This window comes from Pygoscelis adeliae, unplaced genomic scaffold (assembly GCF_000699105.1).
Source record: "Pygoscelis adeliae isolate BGI_AS28 unplaced genomic scaffold, ASM69910v1 Scaffold63, whole genome shotgun sequence".
Classification (NCBI taxonomy): Eukaryota; Metazoa; Chordata; class Aves; order Sphenisciformes; family Spheniscidae; genus Pygoscelis; species Pygoscelis adeliae.
This window is the reverse complement of record NW_008824414.1, coordinates 6,245,803-6,264,352: the sequence shown is the minus strand read 5'-3', so window position 1 is coordinate 6,264,352 and position 18,550 is coordinate 6,245,803. Positions and strand designations below refer to the sequence as shown.

At 38.6% G+C, this 18,550-nt stretch overlaps 1 protein-coding gene across 1 annotated transcript in view; it reads left to right on the top strand.

Annotated features, from left to right (window-relative positions):
• The first annotated feature begins 15,336 nt into the window (after positions 1-15,336).
• SLC12A4 (solute carrier family 12 (potassium/chloride transporter), member 4) overlaps positions 15,337-18,550 on the top strand; it is a 34,794-nt gene continuing 31,580 nt past the window's right edge. Inside the window, 1 exon segment of the mRNA XM_009320796.1 lies at positions 15,337-16,149. Coding sequence (XP_009319071.1) covers positions 15,978-16,149 — 172 coding nt within the window. The 5' untranslated portion in view covers positions 15,337-15,977.

Here is an 18,550-nt window from a genome sequence, read left to right as displayed (position 1 = left end):
CCTTGAATACTACGGCGTGTGTATTGTGTCTGTGTGGCTTTCCCAACTGCTTCTGCTAGGCAGAGCTGCTTTTTGTTAGTGGGTAATTTATTCCAATTACATAAGATGATCACATAAGCAGGAGGGGGATTTTGGCTCTTTAATCGAGCAGCTAATATCAGTGCTCAGCCTGTCGGTGTTTTGCTGTGACTTTTAGGTATAAATCAATTTAAATACAGTGAGTGTTTCTAGTGAGAAACGTCCTTCTAGTGAAGGACGCTTAGATTTGGAGAGTAGAGTAGTTCTGGTAAAAGGTTGTTTTAGCTCTTTGTGGGATCTGTTTCTTTTTTCTGCCTAGGTTATGTTTAGTTCTGTAGCCTTTAGGAAGAGGATCTTCCCATGGGCTCAGCTGGTGAATCTGACTTGCCCTCTGTGAATCATGTGTGACTCTAGGCAACAAAAGAAAAATCAGTAAACACCTGACCTGTTCTTCCTTGCCCGTGCAGTCAAACTTTTCGAATGCAGGTGTTATTGGATGCACAATAATCCCTGAAGGGGATCCCTGCTCAGGCCTGTGCTCAAGGAAGACAAAAGAGTTATTTTACTGAGTGATACTCAACTGTCATGAGATCAAGGTCCAGTTCCTGCCTTGTCACCTTGTTCAGTTCTCTGTGAATCTGTGCTTCAATCTTCAATATGTACCATTCTTTTTTTTGTTTCTTTCTTTGCATAGTTTTGAAAGGAATTTTAGATTTTGTATATCAAGTAGCTTACGTAGGCCTGATGTCCATTATGTCAGTTCTTTCTAGTTCTAGTGTGGGCATTTTGGAACAATGAAAGGTAGGTGCTTTTCCCAACTTGTCTGTTATCACAGACAATTTGAGGCTCTAGCCCTAAAGGCTGTGCAGGGCCTTGACTTCATTTTGTAAAAAAAGTCTGTTTTACTCTTGGGTTACTTAACATATAGTTCATGCGTATGAAGGTAACAGGTGTGTTTCACCCATCTCAGCAGGTTGAGGTGGAGAACTCGTGGAGTACTTTTTCCACTAGCTAGCTTTGGCCATGGGTTGGTAAGTGTGACTTGTGGAAGCTACTGCCATGGTGGATAAAGGAAGGTCAGCTCAAACTGCCTGTCATTTGGATATGAGACTGCCTGTAGGATGTGTGCAAACAACACACTTCAAGATACTCAGCTCCCCATCATAGTCTATCAGTAGCTGGCAAGCTGTGATCTCTTAAGTACTGCTATTCTGACTGCAGCACAGAACCGTGCTGCTGGAAGTTAGCTGAGTCTCTTTATTTTAAAACTGATAAATATCTAGTAACATTTCTATTAATATATGGTAGGTAGTTCTGTTTCTGTTTGAACTATAACTACCTTCTATGTTTTAATTCACTTTCACAGTAATTAAGTGTTGTTTCATGTCCTCAGGGTGTACGTATAAAGATATACTGTCTTGCCTACCTGTACTGACAGGCATGTTCTTCCCCGCTAGCCTTTTCTGTCTCTTCCTAGGCTTCTTGGGTTTACGGCTCTGTAGAGGGGAATCTGAACTCCCTTGTGTTATTCCTTTGGTTTTTGGTGCTTCTTTCTACATTCTATGCAGAGTACCATAGCCTCTCATGCTGGGGGAGCGTTGATAATATGACATGGTGGAGATCAAAGCTCCTGTTGAAGACAGAGTATCTCACAGCTGTTTAGTGCTGGCTGGAGCCTGCAGACCGGGGGGAACAGAGTGACCCTCCAGAGCCTTCTGTGGCAGCTGATTATGGGGCTCATAGAGGGATGTGTTGGTGATGCCCCTGATTCCAGATAAGATAAACTTTTGTTTGACTTGAGTGTACAGTTTCAGAGTTTTAGGTTGTGGCCCTAGCAAAGTGCATACGATTCATATTGGCACTGCATGAATGCACACAGACCTGCCTGAGCAATGCTAATTCTCCAGTCTTTCCATGTGATGAAGTAGCGCCACCGTAGTCAGTATGAGGAATTGGTTGCAGTTGTTCTGGTGAATCTTCTCCAGGGAAGATTTTATTTTATCAGCTTGCTATTCAGAACCTTATTTAAAGACTTCTTTGGATTGCTTGGTTTGATCGGAGATGGGTTAAAGTGTCTCAGTAATTATATGGCCTTTCAAGAGTATGGTCTATCATGGTAATGTAACTGTTTATAGCTGGTCTGTAGCTGTGCAAAGTAGTGGCTTTGTTGTCCAATACTCCTTGCACAATCTCTTAGGCTGTTGCTTATGATTCTGACAGATTCTTATTTCACTCTGACCTTTTCACTCCAACCTTTTTGTCATAGCCTTGTTTTTGAATGTTTTTTCTGAATTTAGCTTTATTTAGGACATCAAGTGATGTGGTGTCATCTAAACACTATGTGTTTAGACAGACGTGAAGCCATTCTGCAATAGAATTTATTGTCAACCATTTCCGTAAGAAGACATAAGTCAGTGTGCAATAACTTAGCCTTCCCAGATAGCTCCAGTGCTTGCTCGTGAATAAAATCAGCCTTTTTTTTTCTAAGCAGGTTCCACTGACTGCCGCTGCTTGTAATGGATTTTGACATCTTTCATTTAGAAAAAGAAGTACAAAGAATTATCCTGTGATCCTATGATAAACATGTGAGCCCTGCTTTATGGATCGGCAGGGATGAGAAATGTGAATTTGGCATCTCTTCAGTCTTTGAAATAATGCCAGCACGTTAGGTTGGGTACACAGGGTAAGAAGAGGGTCAGTGGGGCCTGAATAGTGTTTAAAAAAACCAAATAAGCTTTGCTTTAATAGGAATCTCAGCGCCACAATGATTGTCCACCCTGTTAACCAAAGTGCGGCAATGTCATGTGTCCTGTGGGAAGTTATTTATCTTCCTGTGACTTTTCTTTGTGGAAATGAGACACTAATCAGCTTGGTGTCACTAACCAGCTTTGGTCAGCTGCCACCCTTGGTTTTTGCCAATGAATTGCTCTGCTTATGTTCCAGTTATCACATGGCTTCCTTTCAGCCCAGAGTTTTCTAACTAGACTTGAGACCTTTTCCTCATGCTTACAGTCTGCATCAGTATGTACAGTGCCCTTGTGCAGCAACAGATTATGCTGGTCATTTGCAATAAGCTATTTTCGAGAAGATGGATAAAGAAAGTTCTGGTGTGATAGCAGTGCGCTTTTACTTTAAGCTTCTTTCTGGTTCACTGCTTTTTAATATGTGGTAATTTACTTGTAAAGGTTTTAAGTCTTTTGCAAGACTTGAAATAAAGCTCACATAAAATATGTCTGAAGATACTTTCAACGGGGATACATAAATCATTCAAAAATTCCTTTTCAAAACACTTAATTCTTGTATGTAGGTGTCTTGGCAAAGTCCAGAGATAAGATAAAATTAGTCATGTAGTGAATTAGATACTACAGCTAAATAGGAGTGACAGAAACATGTGTCCAAATATATTTTAGGTTATCTTCAAGAACTTCTGCTAGCAGCAATGTGGGTAAATGGCACTGTTACAATAGTCATAGCAGGATATTTTTGCATAATGTCTGTAGCACGTGCATCTTCAGCATTTTTCATGTTGCCTCAAAACTGCGGAAAGAATTCATGGAGGAGGGAGCCTGGGGAGGAGTTGAGGCAGAAGCTCTGAATTGTTTGGGAGGAAAGAAAGTAACCTGAGGTTGGAAATAACACTGATGTCAGTGAACTGTCTCTTCTGGCGATTTGTTTAATATTGTCTTGCTGAAAATGGTATGGAGACTGCATCTTCTTCAATTTAGTTGGATTTTGATGAGGAAGGTTTTTTTTTTCTGTTCTGCTAAGCTTGGCATCTGTTTCCCATCTCTGTAAAGTTTAATATGTAAATTTGGAGATATTAAAGGTGTCCTGTCAGTGCTAAATATGTCAATGTTTGTTCCTGTTCCATGAAGGATACTTGTGAGATACTTGTAGGATACACAGCAACGGTTATAATTTGAAATGCAGATCCTGAAAGGGGTCTGAGCAGCAGGCTCATCGTTGTGAAGTCCTGTTTTTTTTTTTTCCCCCCGTTTGTGCAATCAGCAATTAGCACAGCACTGATAGCAGTGCCAAACTCCAGAATACTTTTTTCAACAATACAGGTGCATAGGTAAGTGGACTCTTGCTTCAGATAAGGAAAGGTAAGAGTGCAGTATGTGAAAAATGAGAGTGGAGAAGTGCTTTGTGACATGGTTAGCTGTTTATAACACTTGGGTGGGTGAAGGAGATGCCATATACTTTCTTTGTAGCCTGTAAGCAAAGGAATTTCTCCGAGAAGCTCATTTTAGTGGAGTCCATGGTGGATACCTAAAGTTTCTTTTAGCAGCATGCAGTGTTGTAAGGTTTAATTCATCTATAAAAATGCTTGTCTAGGAAAAGAAACAAGTTCACGTTACTGCATAAACTGTTACTTTTGCTGAGCATGTCTCTCATACCTCTTCTAATTTGTGCAGTGATTAAGACGGAACTGGAGAGGCTGCAGCTGTCCGGTACCAAGGGGATCTTGGTGCCAACTGCTGGTGGCCAGGAGACTTAGCTAAATATAGAAAAACATGGGCCTTTTTGTGGGTTCTCTGGTATTTCGGTTATTTGGAAAAGCTCTGGGAAGGACCTTTGTGATATGTCCAAGTGATTTGAAAGCAACTCCCGTAACTCTGCATGTGTGGGTCTGTATGTCGCAAAAAACTAAAAGAAGATAAAAAACCCCCAGACACCCTCTGCTAGTCTTCTGTAGCTGCTGATTTTCTGTATTTGGGAGAACACCTGTGTTAGAAGGCTAAGCAATTGCACATGAAAAGACACGGATTTTCCATCTAATTCTACCTGCAAATGCTCGCTCCTTTTGACTTGCTAAGCGCCCATTTCAAACTTGAGTTGAGAGTAAGTCTGGAGATTTTTTACATGCTGAAGCTATATCTTTTATTCAATCTCTGCACTTCTTTAAATAAATTAAAATAAATTTTTGGGTTTCTTATATTGTGTTTGTAGTACATCTCTCCCTCATGTATAAAATTGATCTCTGTGTGTGTTATTCAATTCCCCTTTACAAATTTCTTCAGTGTTTCACTTCCTTAAAGAAAACAGTGACGTTTCCTTTCTTTTCCCCACTGCAGCAAAATTAAAGAATACATTTTTGCATGCTCTTCAATGTAAAGTTTAAATTTGCCTTTTGCTCTAAAGTTCAATGTAGAATGGAGATTAAGGTACTTTGCAGCCTCATGGACTAGGAAATGTAGCCAAACATAATAGATGCCGTTCTCTGAAGTTAAAGAACAACAACAACCTTGAGGAAGATCAAAATTAGTGATCGCTGCTTTGTAACAGAATGGGGGACACCCAGTGCCACAGGGAGAGAAAAGCTGCATTTGGCGAGTTTCCCCTTGCAACACCAAGTTAAAGATTTATACCTGTCCTTAACTACGATGTAACAAATAGTTTACAGAATTCTGTAATTTTATTACACAAAAATTGCTATTATCACAAATATGTGGGAGCAAGATTTATTTGATCAAAGGGTTTGTGTCTTCAACCTGTTGGTTCAAGGTTTTTCTTTAAATACTTTGATCTGTGACCTGAACTACGGAGAAAAAATTGCACCATTTTAAGACATGGTCTAAAGCCTATTGGAATTACGTTTTAGGGACGTTTCCATTGTCTTCAGTAACCTTTGAATTGGAAATTTTAAATATTTTAATTGTACTAAGCTGATTTCTATTGTCACAAAAAAGAAAGTTTCAGTACTTTTTGTTGTTTGATTTAGTAAAACCTCTTTCTTAATTATTAGTTTTCAGTAGGCATCTGTTTAAATGATGCCAAGTGATCCCTTAGCAATGAGTAGTACTGTTCTTGTTCTTTCAGTTGAGCTGCTTTGGATGGTTTCTTTCAGTGTGCTTGGATTTTGTCATGCATGGAGAACTGTGCATCTTTCACAGTGGCTGCTGTAGTGAATGCTAAGCAAACAGTATCTTCTTTATAATCTTTGCTTTTATAAGCAAACAAAATAATGAAATACCATACACAAAAGATTAGTCTTTTAGCAAAATCAAATACTTGTAATACATTTAATATGTTCTGTCTTTAAATATAAGAAGTCTACATGACCAGGAAAAATACAGCTCTCGCAATGCATGTAGGGTAAACTTCTCTGGATTTTGGATATGATAGCATTTTGTATGCTATTATGTGGTACAGGTCCCCTTTCTTCTGCCATCCTCTGCACACCTATCCGGAGGTTATTTTGTAGGCTGTCTACTGCCTATTTGTCCTCAGTGACTCTTATTTTAAACTCTGTTTCCCAAGTCTCAAACTGTCACTTCTGAACCATAAAAAGTTAACTGGAGTTAAAGGAGTAGCATTTTTCCCTAGTAGGTCATGTAATAGGGCTTTAGATTTTGTGGTAGGTATTAGGTTTAGCCTGGAAAAGAAGACTGTCTGCTTTCCAGCAGTCTTAATTCACGTCTGAGCATCAGAGGTGTAGGTTAGAACAGTTCTGGGAATAAATTTTTTTTCAAAATTTTTGTTGCTATTAAAGGTACTTGGTGGAATTTTTTTTTAATCATCTTTTGATCTTCATTCTGCTCTGTAGGACAGAGAGGTGGAGTTCGACGTGCAGAATAAAGCGCTAATTGCCCAAAAAGAGCTTTGACTCAATTGGCTTATGGATGAATAGAGAAGGTTGATAACTTGGCAGTTTTGCCAAGGTAGCTATGCTTTGCTGACTGGAGGCAGCCTAAGACTTGTTGGAAATGTAAATGAAATGGCATTTTGCTGAGCAGAAGATGAGAGGCCAGTGCCAGGCTGGGCTGGGCGGCTGAGGCGAGGCGTGAGGGAGGAGATTGCTGGTACTGGTGAGGGGACTGTCATCATCCCACCTTTGTATTGGTGGTCACAGTGCTCTGATAGGAAACTGGAAAGCTCATTTGCTTAGGGCATGGCTTAGCAGGATTTCCAAAGGCATTCAGATTCTGGGTTTGCCTAACGTCCCCTGGAAGTTTGTCTCACAGGTCCATCCCCTTGAATCCGGAATGCTTAATTTGCCCCATTCTCCCCGCACCACCCGAGTGACCTGCGTTGTCCTAGAAGCCCAACTCTTTCATTGATTGACACGTGGTCTAGAATGTAATTAGGATGTAATCTATCGATTACTTTGAAAATTGGAATCAAAGCTGTAAGCTGATGTTGGAAGCTGGCTTGCAGGGAACTGTAGCAGAGATTGTATAACAAGATCCTGGGAGAGGAGAGATGACGCAGAACTCTCTGTTTAGGGCAGAGGCATGCTGTACTATGTATAGGTTCAAGCTAATTATGCCTGAACCAAACTGCATGTGGTTTTTTTTTTCCTACAGTCTAATTGCCAACCTTCATTCTCATCTTCTACCAGTAGCCAGCAATTTCTTGTGTTTATCTGAGGGATTTAGAACATAATTCAATCATTACAGATAGCTCTTTATCATGAAGCAGGTTAGACCATCCAAACTTTTGCCTTTCACTTCCATGTCAAAGGGAAAAAAAGGATTTTTACGGTGTGCCATTAGAAGCTGCCCATTTGCTGAGTTAGAGTAACTCCTAAGGAGGGCAAACTTGTTGAGACTTGCTCTTGCATACTTTAAATTGCTGATTGCTGCAGTAAGAAACAATTTTTATGCCCTGGAGTATAATTGTTTTTCATAATTTTATCTATAGCAATGCAACTTCGTGTTATGACCCTGTCTCTGCTTGCAGGCTGAGCAGCCCCGAGCTTAGTTACTGTGTGCAAAGTCCTCCTCTGGATTTCCATGTACGAGGTCAGATCTGAGTCAGGACTCAGTAATTCAAGAAGACCGTGTAGCTGCTGCTGTCTCTGATGGAGGACGGTACATTACTGTTTCTCCTCTGCCTTCTACCTTTGCGTTCAGGAGCTTTGCCTTCCTGATCCACTTCTAAATAATATAACTGACATCACTTTTACTACTACTTCCTATGGTATATATTTGTATCTAGAGCTGATGCAAAAGACAAAGGTAGAGGTTCTTTAATAGTCTTGCAGGTCTGATTTAAGAGCCTACTGCTCCTGAATATTTTTGGCTTTCTTCTGCTAAGGTTTTCACTGTCCAGTCTGCGATTTTAATTATGAAGTGTTCAGCAGCAATACCACTTGTCCATCTCCCCCCAGCAGAATCCATTCCTTTCCCTTGATTCATATTTTTGTTCTGCACCCCGTACTGGGACATGATCTCCAGGGCACAGCTGTTTTTAGAGCATCACAAGCCAACTTTATCCAAATTCAATTCCTACATGGATATAAATTATATCTTGGCTACTTTGCCTAAGCAGACACAAACCATTCACTTTTGGTGTGGCTGTATGTTCCAGAGAATGCAGAGGCAATGTCAGGGATTAATTTCAGGGACATTGCAGCCAAACATGAAGGGAGGTATAGTTGAGCTATCTTTGGTAAATCCCAATACTGTGTAACCAGACAGCGGGATGATTATCTGCCTTGTGTTAAGACGTCTTTTAGCATACATGCAGGGAGCTTTAGAGCTATAACTCAAGGCAACACACAGAGAATAATTTAATTGCAATATTTTGCCTTTGCCCTTTTAAGACACTGTATTCTGGACTTTGTGGTAGAAACATATGTTTAGGAGGAGTAAGCTCACCATTATATGTCCCTGAGTTTCTTTTGACTTAGATTCTGTTGCATGTGCTTGATTTAATTCCTGACTGGTAGAGCAGAAGACAAATGATCTCATGTTGCCCATTGCTCCTTGAAGAGTTTCTGTAAGCTAATGTGCTATACTCATTTTGCTCTGATGCTCTTGCAAACTGATGAACTTTTTGTAAAATGGTGATAAAAGCCACTGTAGCTTCTCCAGATATCTGACTTTGTCTTGGTCTGTGCTGTGTGTTGCACAGTGAAATATTTTGTGCTGTTTTGGAAGACCTGTGAGCTCTTTATAAACGTGTGTTTGAATATATGTATTTTACAAGTACTGTTGTTTGTTGCTTATCATGTGCAATGTCAGAGCGCTCTCCACCCTCTAAAATATTTAGTGGGATGGAGTGACTTCCTTTGCTTGGAGAATTCTCATGGTGACTTGTACTTTCTTTAAGTATTATGACCGGAGTTACAGTGAGTTTTGGCTGTTTGTAGCACTTCACGCTGAAAGGTCAGCTCTTCATCCTTGGAGCATATACAAGCTTAGCTCTTTTTCATCTTCCTCTTCCCTCCTCCCGCCCCCCCATCTCTCACACACTTTGTTTTCACATGGAACAAAGTACTTCTCAAATGTAAGAAAAATCTGATATTCAGCACTTTCTATATGAGTTAACTGAAAACTTAATAAAACGTTCAAGGCTTCACAATAAGCTGTAACTGATTACAGATATCTTTCTACTGTCTTCCAGGAATGGATAGTAGATGTCTGTTAATGTACGTTGTGTAGTATGTAATGCATAGAATGTACATACATTGACATTTTCAAAGTAATTAAACCTTCTTTTTCTGTTCTCTTCTGTATGTCTGGAGATATTTAGCACCCTGGCTCATATCTCCTCTGTTTCCACTTGTTCCCTGTAGGAGTTTTTTTTGAGCTGGTGGCAATATTGACTTGATGGTCGCTGTTCCCATCTACTTGTTCTCACTCCATGGTGAGTGCCTGTGCAATTGTTTCTTTGGCACATGTTGAGCTGGAGAAGGGGGCAGGTATGTCTGAAATTCTGGTGTGTGTTATGGGGTTTTTTTGGAGTTTGGATTTTTTGTTGTTTTTGTTCTCTCATCTTTCTTACTGCACAGCCATGGTCAGCTGAACAGGTATAGGGCTGAAAACAATTTTCCATATTTGGTATCAGAGAGAAAGGTGAATTGAATATTGCATGGAATCTGCATGCTGGTCTCATAGATGTATGTAGTTGTCTCTCAGGGAAAGTGAGAACGTTTTACAGCAAGGTAAGAGGCTTTTCCTGAGGCAGGGAAAATGCTAGAATGTTTCTCCCTATATTTTGATACAGGGTGTGCTGTATCTGAGATGCCTTCATGCATGTGAAAGGACGGAATTTCAGGGAGGATAGTCATGAGAAATGATTTGGAGTCGTTCCACATGAAAGAACCTCTGAAGTGGATTACAGTGAAGTACAAAGGTTGTTTTTATAGTGGTTTTTTTTCAGCTGGCAATGACAAGTTGTATTATGAAAGCTCTTAAGTGATGTGACTTCCTAAATCCAATTTCTCAAAAGTGACTTGGCATCTTTAATTACATAGGTATTCTTGGTGATTGCACCTACTGTATAACGTAGATAAGTCTTGTGTGGTGTGTGCTGGTGTCCAGAGGACCTCCTTATGAATGAGCAGAATGGAGTGGGTTCTGGTAATTATGAACTGCTTAGAATCATTAAGTTAGTATTTACTTATGTATCTTATATAAACCTCCATTTCATCATGCTGATGCATCTTGCATATGGTTCGTCCATTAATGGGTAATCATATTAAAAGGTATTGAAGATGGAAAGAAATACATCACTGTTTTCACTTGAAAGCTTGAAATGCCTGGAGCGCTAACGTCACAGAGCTATACTCTTCATGGTATTAGCAGGTTTAAAACGCTGTCTGATTCCACACTCAGCAAGCAGCAGATTTGTGGCACGCACTTTCCTGAGTAAGTGTGCAAACGGCTGGCAATGTACCTTTTAAACGTGGCTGGGTTTGGATTTCATAAATAGCATTTTCAGTAAGATCCTGACATTTGTATATTTTCTCAGTGTTGAAAGGGTTATAATGCCAGGATTATATCAGTGTTGGCTTAGCTTTCTGTAAGAAACCCTTTTGCTTCCTGAAAGAGATCAGTCCCATTCAGCATTGCAGACAGCAGTCAGTTTGTCAGAGGAGGTAGAAAAAAGTTCTTTTGGGAATACGATATCACTAAGCTTGTCCGATCCTCACGACTTCACAGAGAAGGCATCTACTAAAGCATGTACTAAAAGCAGAAAGAAGAATAATGGTAAACCAAATTACTGAAAATGGCAAAGAGCTATTGCTAAAGGGTAAGTACTTAATGTTGATATTAATACCTACAAAGGATTATAGTGTTCTGAAACTATCGGTGTATCTTAACTGAAGAATAAAATCATTGTGCTTTCTGAAACACAGGATTATTAAATTGCTAAATCCTTCGAGTTGCGTAGTATCAGTCAACTTGATTGGTAAAGCTGTTCTCTAATCTAGTTCTGCAAAGTACAGTAGAAGTTTGATAGTAACTTCACACGTGTTCATCTAGGGATAAATCAAAGATCTGTGCTTAATTGTACACTTAATTCTGTACCCTGGTGCAGTCTAACTGTTGCATAGGTTGTTGTCTGGGAAAGCTTTGGCCGTTTCTTTCATGCAGAACACAAATGCAGTCTTTAGAACTCTGAACTGTTTCAGAGGAACTAATATATCAACAATGCAGCTTTTTAATTCACTTTTTGGTAAAACTGTGCTTTGTGTCACTTTTGTAGACGCCAAAGCTGTTGCTGATTATAAATACATACATGGTATCTGCAGTGTTGCAGTGTAATGTGTAATCAGTTTTAAGAAGCACACCTTTACTTGTTGGGTAAAATTCAGTAAACTCAAAACTTTAATGACAGTGTCAATTTAATAGTGAAGTAAATAATGTTATGTATGTCTTAAAATGGTGAATGAACACGTTATATTCTTAAAATACCCATGAATGGCAATAGTTTGGCCTTAAGCTGCAGATTCTGATGGAAGCATGTGTCTGGGTCTGGTACGTGAGAGTTCAGTGTCATCAGTGTAACTGATAGTTTGAGCCTGTGTTTAAAGTACAGAGGATCTCTTTGCTGCCTAAAAGCTATCCAGGTAAAGATCTGTCCTTTCATTCTGCTATTCTTTCCTCTCATACAGCCTTATTGTTGCATGGGTTGTTATCTAGTGCAACTTTGGCCTTTATTTTCATAAAATACTGGGTCAGCCTGGAATTTACAGCTCATTCTTTCTGCCATCTTCAGTGAAAAAGACCTGGTAGCCCAAGGTCTTAAGTAAACTGGCATTAACAGATGTCAGTTAGCTATTTCATTACCAATGCCTAGTTTGTAGTGTGAATGAGTTTTACGCAGCTAGATGCAATGCCATTTATTTCCCGTTTCTTCTCTTTCTGATGTAAATATAATGCTCCTAATTAAAAAAAACCACCTAAAACACACCCCTCCCCAACCCCAAAAACTTAGTAAAGTTTTCAAAATATTTTGAGAAGTGTTTTTTCTGAGATTGGAATGTCACTATCAATCTTTTGCTACTGCAAAATAACAAAATTCTCGTTTTCAGTTTTGAAAAACCTGAAAGTTAAATCTTAAATAATGACTTCCTGTTTTTGCATGAAAAAAGTGCTTTGGATAATATCAACTACTTTGTAGCTAAAGTGAAAATAAGTACTCCCCATGATCAGATTTGTGATGTCAACTGCCTGTTCTGCTGCTGTAAATGAGTTTGTAGTCAGAATTTTAATTTTAGAAATGCTTCATGTTTCTGGCTAGCTGTATGTTGTCCATGGAGAAACAAACATTTCTAATAGGCTGTCTTTTTTTAATTATTATTATTTTTAAGTAAGATCTCTACTTTGGACTGTTACTGACGTTGCATTAGGATTTTTGCTAAGCAGTTGAAAGTGAATAATTTAAGAAAAGAAGCAATATCTGTTTATGAAACTTACAGATAATGATCTCTGCAAAAATATAATTGTAAATTGGATAATTTGTATAGTCTCCCAAATGAACCAAGAAAGAGGTTTCATAACAGTTCCGAGAGTGAGAGTTTTGTTTAGCCCAGCCACGTGTGAGGAGCCACATAAATAAAGTATATAAGCAGAATTAGAATGTATTTGAAATCACATGGTCGTCTACATGTTTCTTGGGTTATCTTTCTATGACAGTCTCTTGATATACTTCAACAATACTCTTGAATGCTTTGCTGCTGAAATGTGGAGATGTCTGGGTTCTTGAACTACTAGGAAAGGCCAAGAAACTTGTTTAGGGTTTTCTGTTCTTCAACAGTAGTCAGTTCTGCAAAACTTTACTGCTGGTGGACGATGAGAAGAATGCTATCTGAACATAGCACAGCCTTTTGGAGGGGACCAAGTTTTATCTCACAATACAAGTGCTTGGGAAAGTAGTATCATTGTTAGCATCTGGAAAGTGCTTTCTCAAGAACTGTGTTAAAACAGTTTCTTTTGTAGAAACAAACCAAAACCCCGAAGCGTAACAAAAATGGAAATGGACAGCTTTTTATATTAAAACTTTATCCTTAAGGCTGTGAACAAACGTCTTCAAAAATAATGTGACTAATAAAATTACCTGATTATGCAAGGAAGAAATATTCTCCCTGAAAATAATTTGTTTGCAGCAATCCCATTGTTCCTCTAACACTTTTTTCCCGTAGAATACCTATCTTGGGTGTATTCATTTGCTTCTAGGTCTTCTGAGAAGAGTAAGTGTAGCAAACCTATTTTGGTTTTGTGTCAAAAAATCAAACTGAATTCTGGCGTAATTACCAGTTGTGTAGAAATTTGCAGATTATCTTGACACATGAAAATCTGGAAAAGCATAAATAAATTGGAACTAACTTGCTTTCCAAGGTGGGGTAAATTTTTGCATACCTTAAACCATCTATAAATTAGGTTTTTACTTAAGTTAGGTTCTCTTTAGAGGTAATTTGCAGCATGCCAAGATGCATGTACAGGAGAGGCACTCCAGGGATCAGCTGGTTGAGCCATCCCTTTCTGACTAAAAAGCGAGCCTACATAATTAGTTGAATATAACTGCCTGCTGTTTAGATAGCTGAAATTAGGTTAAAGGAAGCCGACACCAACTGCTTGGGTATCAACTCTAATGTCTAATCTTAGATTCCAGTGTTATTTGTAGATGGAATATTAAAAATACGAATGATTTATTTTTTTAATTAAAAAAAGCCTAAGATTAAATAATGTTCTCTGTGCATGAAAATGTCTCAGTTTGTGTCCCTAGCTATCACAGGCTTTGTGGCCAGTGATGTTTGTAAAATAGCGTCTGAATGACAGAAAAAAGTGGTATTAGCTGCTATACAGTCTATTTCGTTACAATTTTTTTTTTTGCTGTAGTGTACACAAAGGAGTCTGTACATGCATAGTACAATTACAAGTGAGATACTAGCTCTTATGCTGCTCCAGAAATTAAATTGCATTGAGGGGAGGAGTGTTGGGCTGTCCTTTGAGATGGTTTTCTAGTAAATATCTGCTGTTTGTCAGTTATAGAGAGGTAAATACACCAACAGGTTTCTTTCTTTGTCAAGCCTAGCATTTCAGTTCTAACTCTGATTTGTACTCTGATTCACGCTAAAATTCTCTGAAGAAATTTAGCCCCTCAGTTAAGATTTAGCTCTTGATATTTCAGGCAGGGCGGATTATGGCAACTCTGCATGCCATCATCACAGGTCGTAGCTGTATCAGGAGCTTTGTCCAGCTTGCCTGCCTAGCAAAGCATGTCTGAGAGTGTGTGCGTTCCTCTTGAGCTACTATGAGCATGGTGTGTGTGCCTCTACCAACTTGCATTTAATTAGCTCAGATGTATGCCTGTAAAAGCAAAGTGGCTTAAGTTTGTTATCAAAGTTCAGCCCTCTTGGGAATCTTTTTTTTTTTTAATGTTTTAAGCCTTACTGCAGTTTAATTAGTATTAGCATACTATATTTTTCACTTCTTCTGTTATCTGTGCTGGCTAGACTAAAGCTAGTCAGACTATGTCCATCTGTGCCTTCAGCATGCCTTAACTTGTCAGGTAGATAGAGCCTCCGTAAGAACTGGGTGAGTGTCTCCGAGTTAGTCATGTCTAAATGGAAAGATCTGAAGTTGTCTTAAGGCATACTAATTTCCACTTATTTAACTGAACATGATGAAGTAGGGGAGTGGTGGTTTTCTGTAAGGGAGTTCAGAAACTGACAATAGAGGAGAATAAAACCTCGACAGGTTGAGTCATGCCACTGCTCCTGCCACCTTCTCACAGGGATGATTATTCTTTTAGTAGTCTGGCTGAGTAGACTTTATCACTGTGAAGCTTCCTGGTCTTTCTTTACAATAGTCTCACTGTGCCTAATTGTTCAGCTTTCATTTATCCTCACTAATCTGTCTTTCTTATAGTTACTTTCATATATGTTTTGTTTGTAATTCTCTCTAAATTTTGGTTTTCATTCCTCAGTTACTGAAGAAAACACAATGGCTTGCACAAAAGGCTTGCATTTGGTGTGCTCAAGCAGTGAAAGTGTCTCTCTCTCTGGCCTAATCACCTTCCAGAAGGAAAGCAGTAATGTGAACACTGTCCTTTGAGTTCTTTTTTTTAAAGTAGAGGCAACCTAAACCTTTTGGAGAAGAACAAAATAAAACCAGTCAGTAGAATACCCGCTACAGTTTTGCCACAGTGTTCTTTCTTGGCAATGAGATAAAAGTTAGGCAAAAGATTGGACATCCATTTATTGCTTTTATTCTGTCTCCTGGGCTTGTGTGTTTGCATGTATGGGAGTATGCACACTTAGAATTTTTAGGTTTTGTTCCATGGACCATCTTTGATGTTTTATGGAACTCAGGTGATCCACACGATGATGAACCTTGTTCTACAGACCTGTGTCCGTACCTGAGTAGGGGAGCTCTAAAAAGTTCAGGTAACTATGGTGGAGATGTTTAGATACACTGTATAATTGTAGTGGTGGCTGCAAATAGAATTATTTGGTTTGGAAGAGAACTGGTAGCATTCAGAAATAAAATGCCTTAATTATTGAAAGATAATGAAGACTGAGAAGCAATGAAACAAGTGAAGAGGAAACATTAACCTACTTGGAATATAGCTTGCCTGCCTTAAAAGGCAAATAAATTATTCTCTGTTGCAGACTATATAGCTCCCTCTTTAAGAAATGTTCCTTGCAAAACAATCTTGCATGATGAAAACTAACACCACATAACTACTGTCCAAGACCAAAGACTTGATAACTAAGAATGTGGAAAACTGTACGCGTGTCACAAGATGGTGCTTGCCCAGGAGACTCCATGCTTCAGAATGTAAACTGCCCTCATGTGAAGCTGGGGCGAGAATTCCCCGGAGTAGCTTTCCGAGGTCACCTCTGCTCTCTTCCAAAACTGATGGAGATAACAAACTCTTCCCATGCAAGTAAGTCTCTTTGAAGCTGCTGGTGTTGCTCATTGGTAGATGGAATATACTAGACAAATTTTTTATTGCAGTACGTTTTATATACTGTGCTGCAGTCTGTTCTGTTTTGTCAAAGTACATTTGTGATTCTTGTTGAGGAAATGGTCATCTGCCACAGGTTTTACTCATGAAATTGGAAACAATATGGAAAAAGAGAACATTAGATGAACACTTTTTGCTGTTGTGATTTAGGACATGTCTGAAAACTAGAGATTGCACCGAATGTGCAACTGCGGTGAAGGTGATGTTGGCTATCATTTAATTAGCTGTATTTAACTTAGCAATGTAGTACTCTTCTTGAAATAGCACACGTTTCTGCAGCACCCAGTTCTACATATTGGTAAAGTTAAAACTGGATGTCATTGTAAAGAACTTGAATATAAGCTTAGACTCCTTTGCTTCCTGTTGAAAGTGTACAGTGTTTGAGAGGGGGTTTAATGTGGCACTTCATTGGATCAGTAGAATCATGCAGTTTGAAAGTTCACTTTTATTTTTGCATTGTCTGCAGTAATTCATAATCTATATATACTTTCAGGATAATGGAGCTAGTGCTGTGAATGTGGTAAAAAGCCAGCTGTATTTCTCTATCATCTGAACTTTTCCATCGAGAGAAAAATTGTGCCCTAGCAATTGCAAAAACAATACTCTTATTTCCAATCACTGGTTCTACTGATTTTTCTATTGCAGTTTACTTTGTTTGGGCTTCCTGTGTGCAGGAGGATGTATAAAGCAAGCACACCAAGGAGTCAAATTCAGAGGGAAAGTCTAATGGGAAGGAATTGGGTGATGCTTGAAAATGAAAATGGAGAACGAGAGAGGAGCTGGAAGCTCTTTTTGGGAGAGAGGGAGCTTCTGAAGAGACCAATTGTGAAAAATTTACTGGAGGTAAAATGAAGATGCATCTGAAAATAATGCCAATTAACTTGAAGATTCATCTTAAGTCACTGGTCTTTGTCAGGCTCAGAGAGATGGTATGAAGTAATCTTCCTTAACTAAGGATAGGTTATACCAATGACAGTAATGAGAAGCTTGGCATTGTGAAAGAGCAAAACAATTGTCATCTTATATAAAAATCTGACATTGAATATATGAGTTATCGTGACAACAGTGATTTTTATACATAAAAAGGGTGAGAGCTTCTGTAAGCATTACAAGTAAAGGAATGCCCATTGTACTTTTTTGAGAGAGTGGTAAGCTGCATATGTAAGGTAAGGTTCCTGGTGGAAGAACAGGGAAAACTAAGACAGCAAAGAATTGATTTACAAATCACTCAGTGATTTAAAGAAAAAAAAAAAATCAGTTTGATTTTTCAAACATTCAGTTACCAGAGCTAATATACAGGAAACGAGAAAACAAAACAAAATTACTCATGACCTTGCTGCATTTGGTAAGTGTAATGATGGGAAGATACTTCACAGACCAAAGTCTTAACAGAAATACTGTCTGCTTGATGCTTTGATGTTGTAGTTGTCATTTGTACCTGTGTCCAATTTAATGAGTAAAACCTGTATGGCAGATAACTCAATTTCCTCAGCAAAAATTGCAGATGTACTAACCACAGTAGGATAGAATGGACTGTGGCACAGCTTACAATACATCCCGCAACCAAAATTGATCTTGTATATTCCTTCTGTCAATATAGACATAACAAATACAGCAAGCAAGTAGTTTTTGCAGATTTTAGTAAATATTTACCTTTGCTGAAATTGATAAACATTTTGTTTTGATGCTCTGTTGCTAAGCTTACTGATACTTTTCTAGTCCTGTAAAAAATTCTACAACGTACAGCAATGCGAACATCTTTTACACGTAGGTGGGGTCGGCAAATAAGCTGAGCCTACTTGTGCAAGGCAGCTGCTAATTAACATTTTGGTGTTAGTTGTCAGAGCTGTGAGAAAAGCAATAGGCACGTAAACACAGCAGACTATCTACAGATATTTTTGGTCAGCTGTTTACTTCCTGAAGCTTAAAAAGACCTCTGTTGTTTGTGAATATTGTTTTTCCAACAGTTTTGTTCAAAACACCTGTGAGCAATTTCCAGCAAATTGTGCTGCTTTTCATGCATCCTTTCCCCTCAGTAGGAATAGTACTGAAATTTCTCATAATTTTTTTGTGTATAGCAATTACTTTTGTAACAGTGCAATATATGCTGATCACTCTGTGTAGGGGAAGAGTCTTCTATTTGCCTGTTAGGTTCATTTTGTAAGTTGATTCAGATTTCAAAATGCAGAGACACTTTCACTTCAATTATATTAAAATAATTTAGTATAGCCTTGTTGAATTGATTACCTTAATCATTGAAAATATGCACCAAAAAATCCAGCTGTTTAATCTCTTGCTTTTTATGTATTCAGTGTACAAT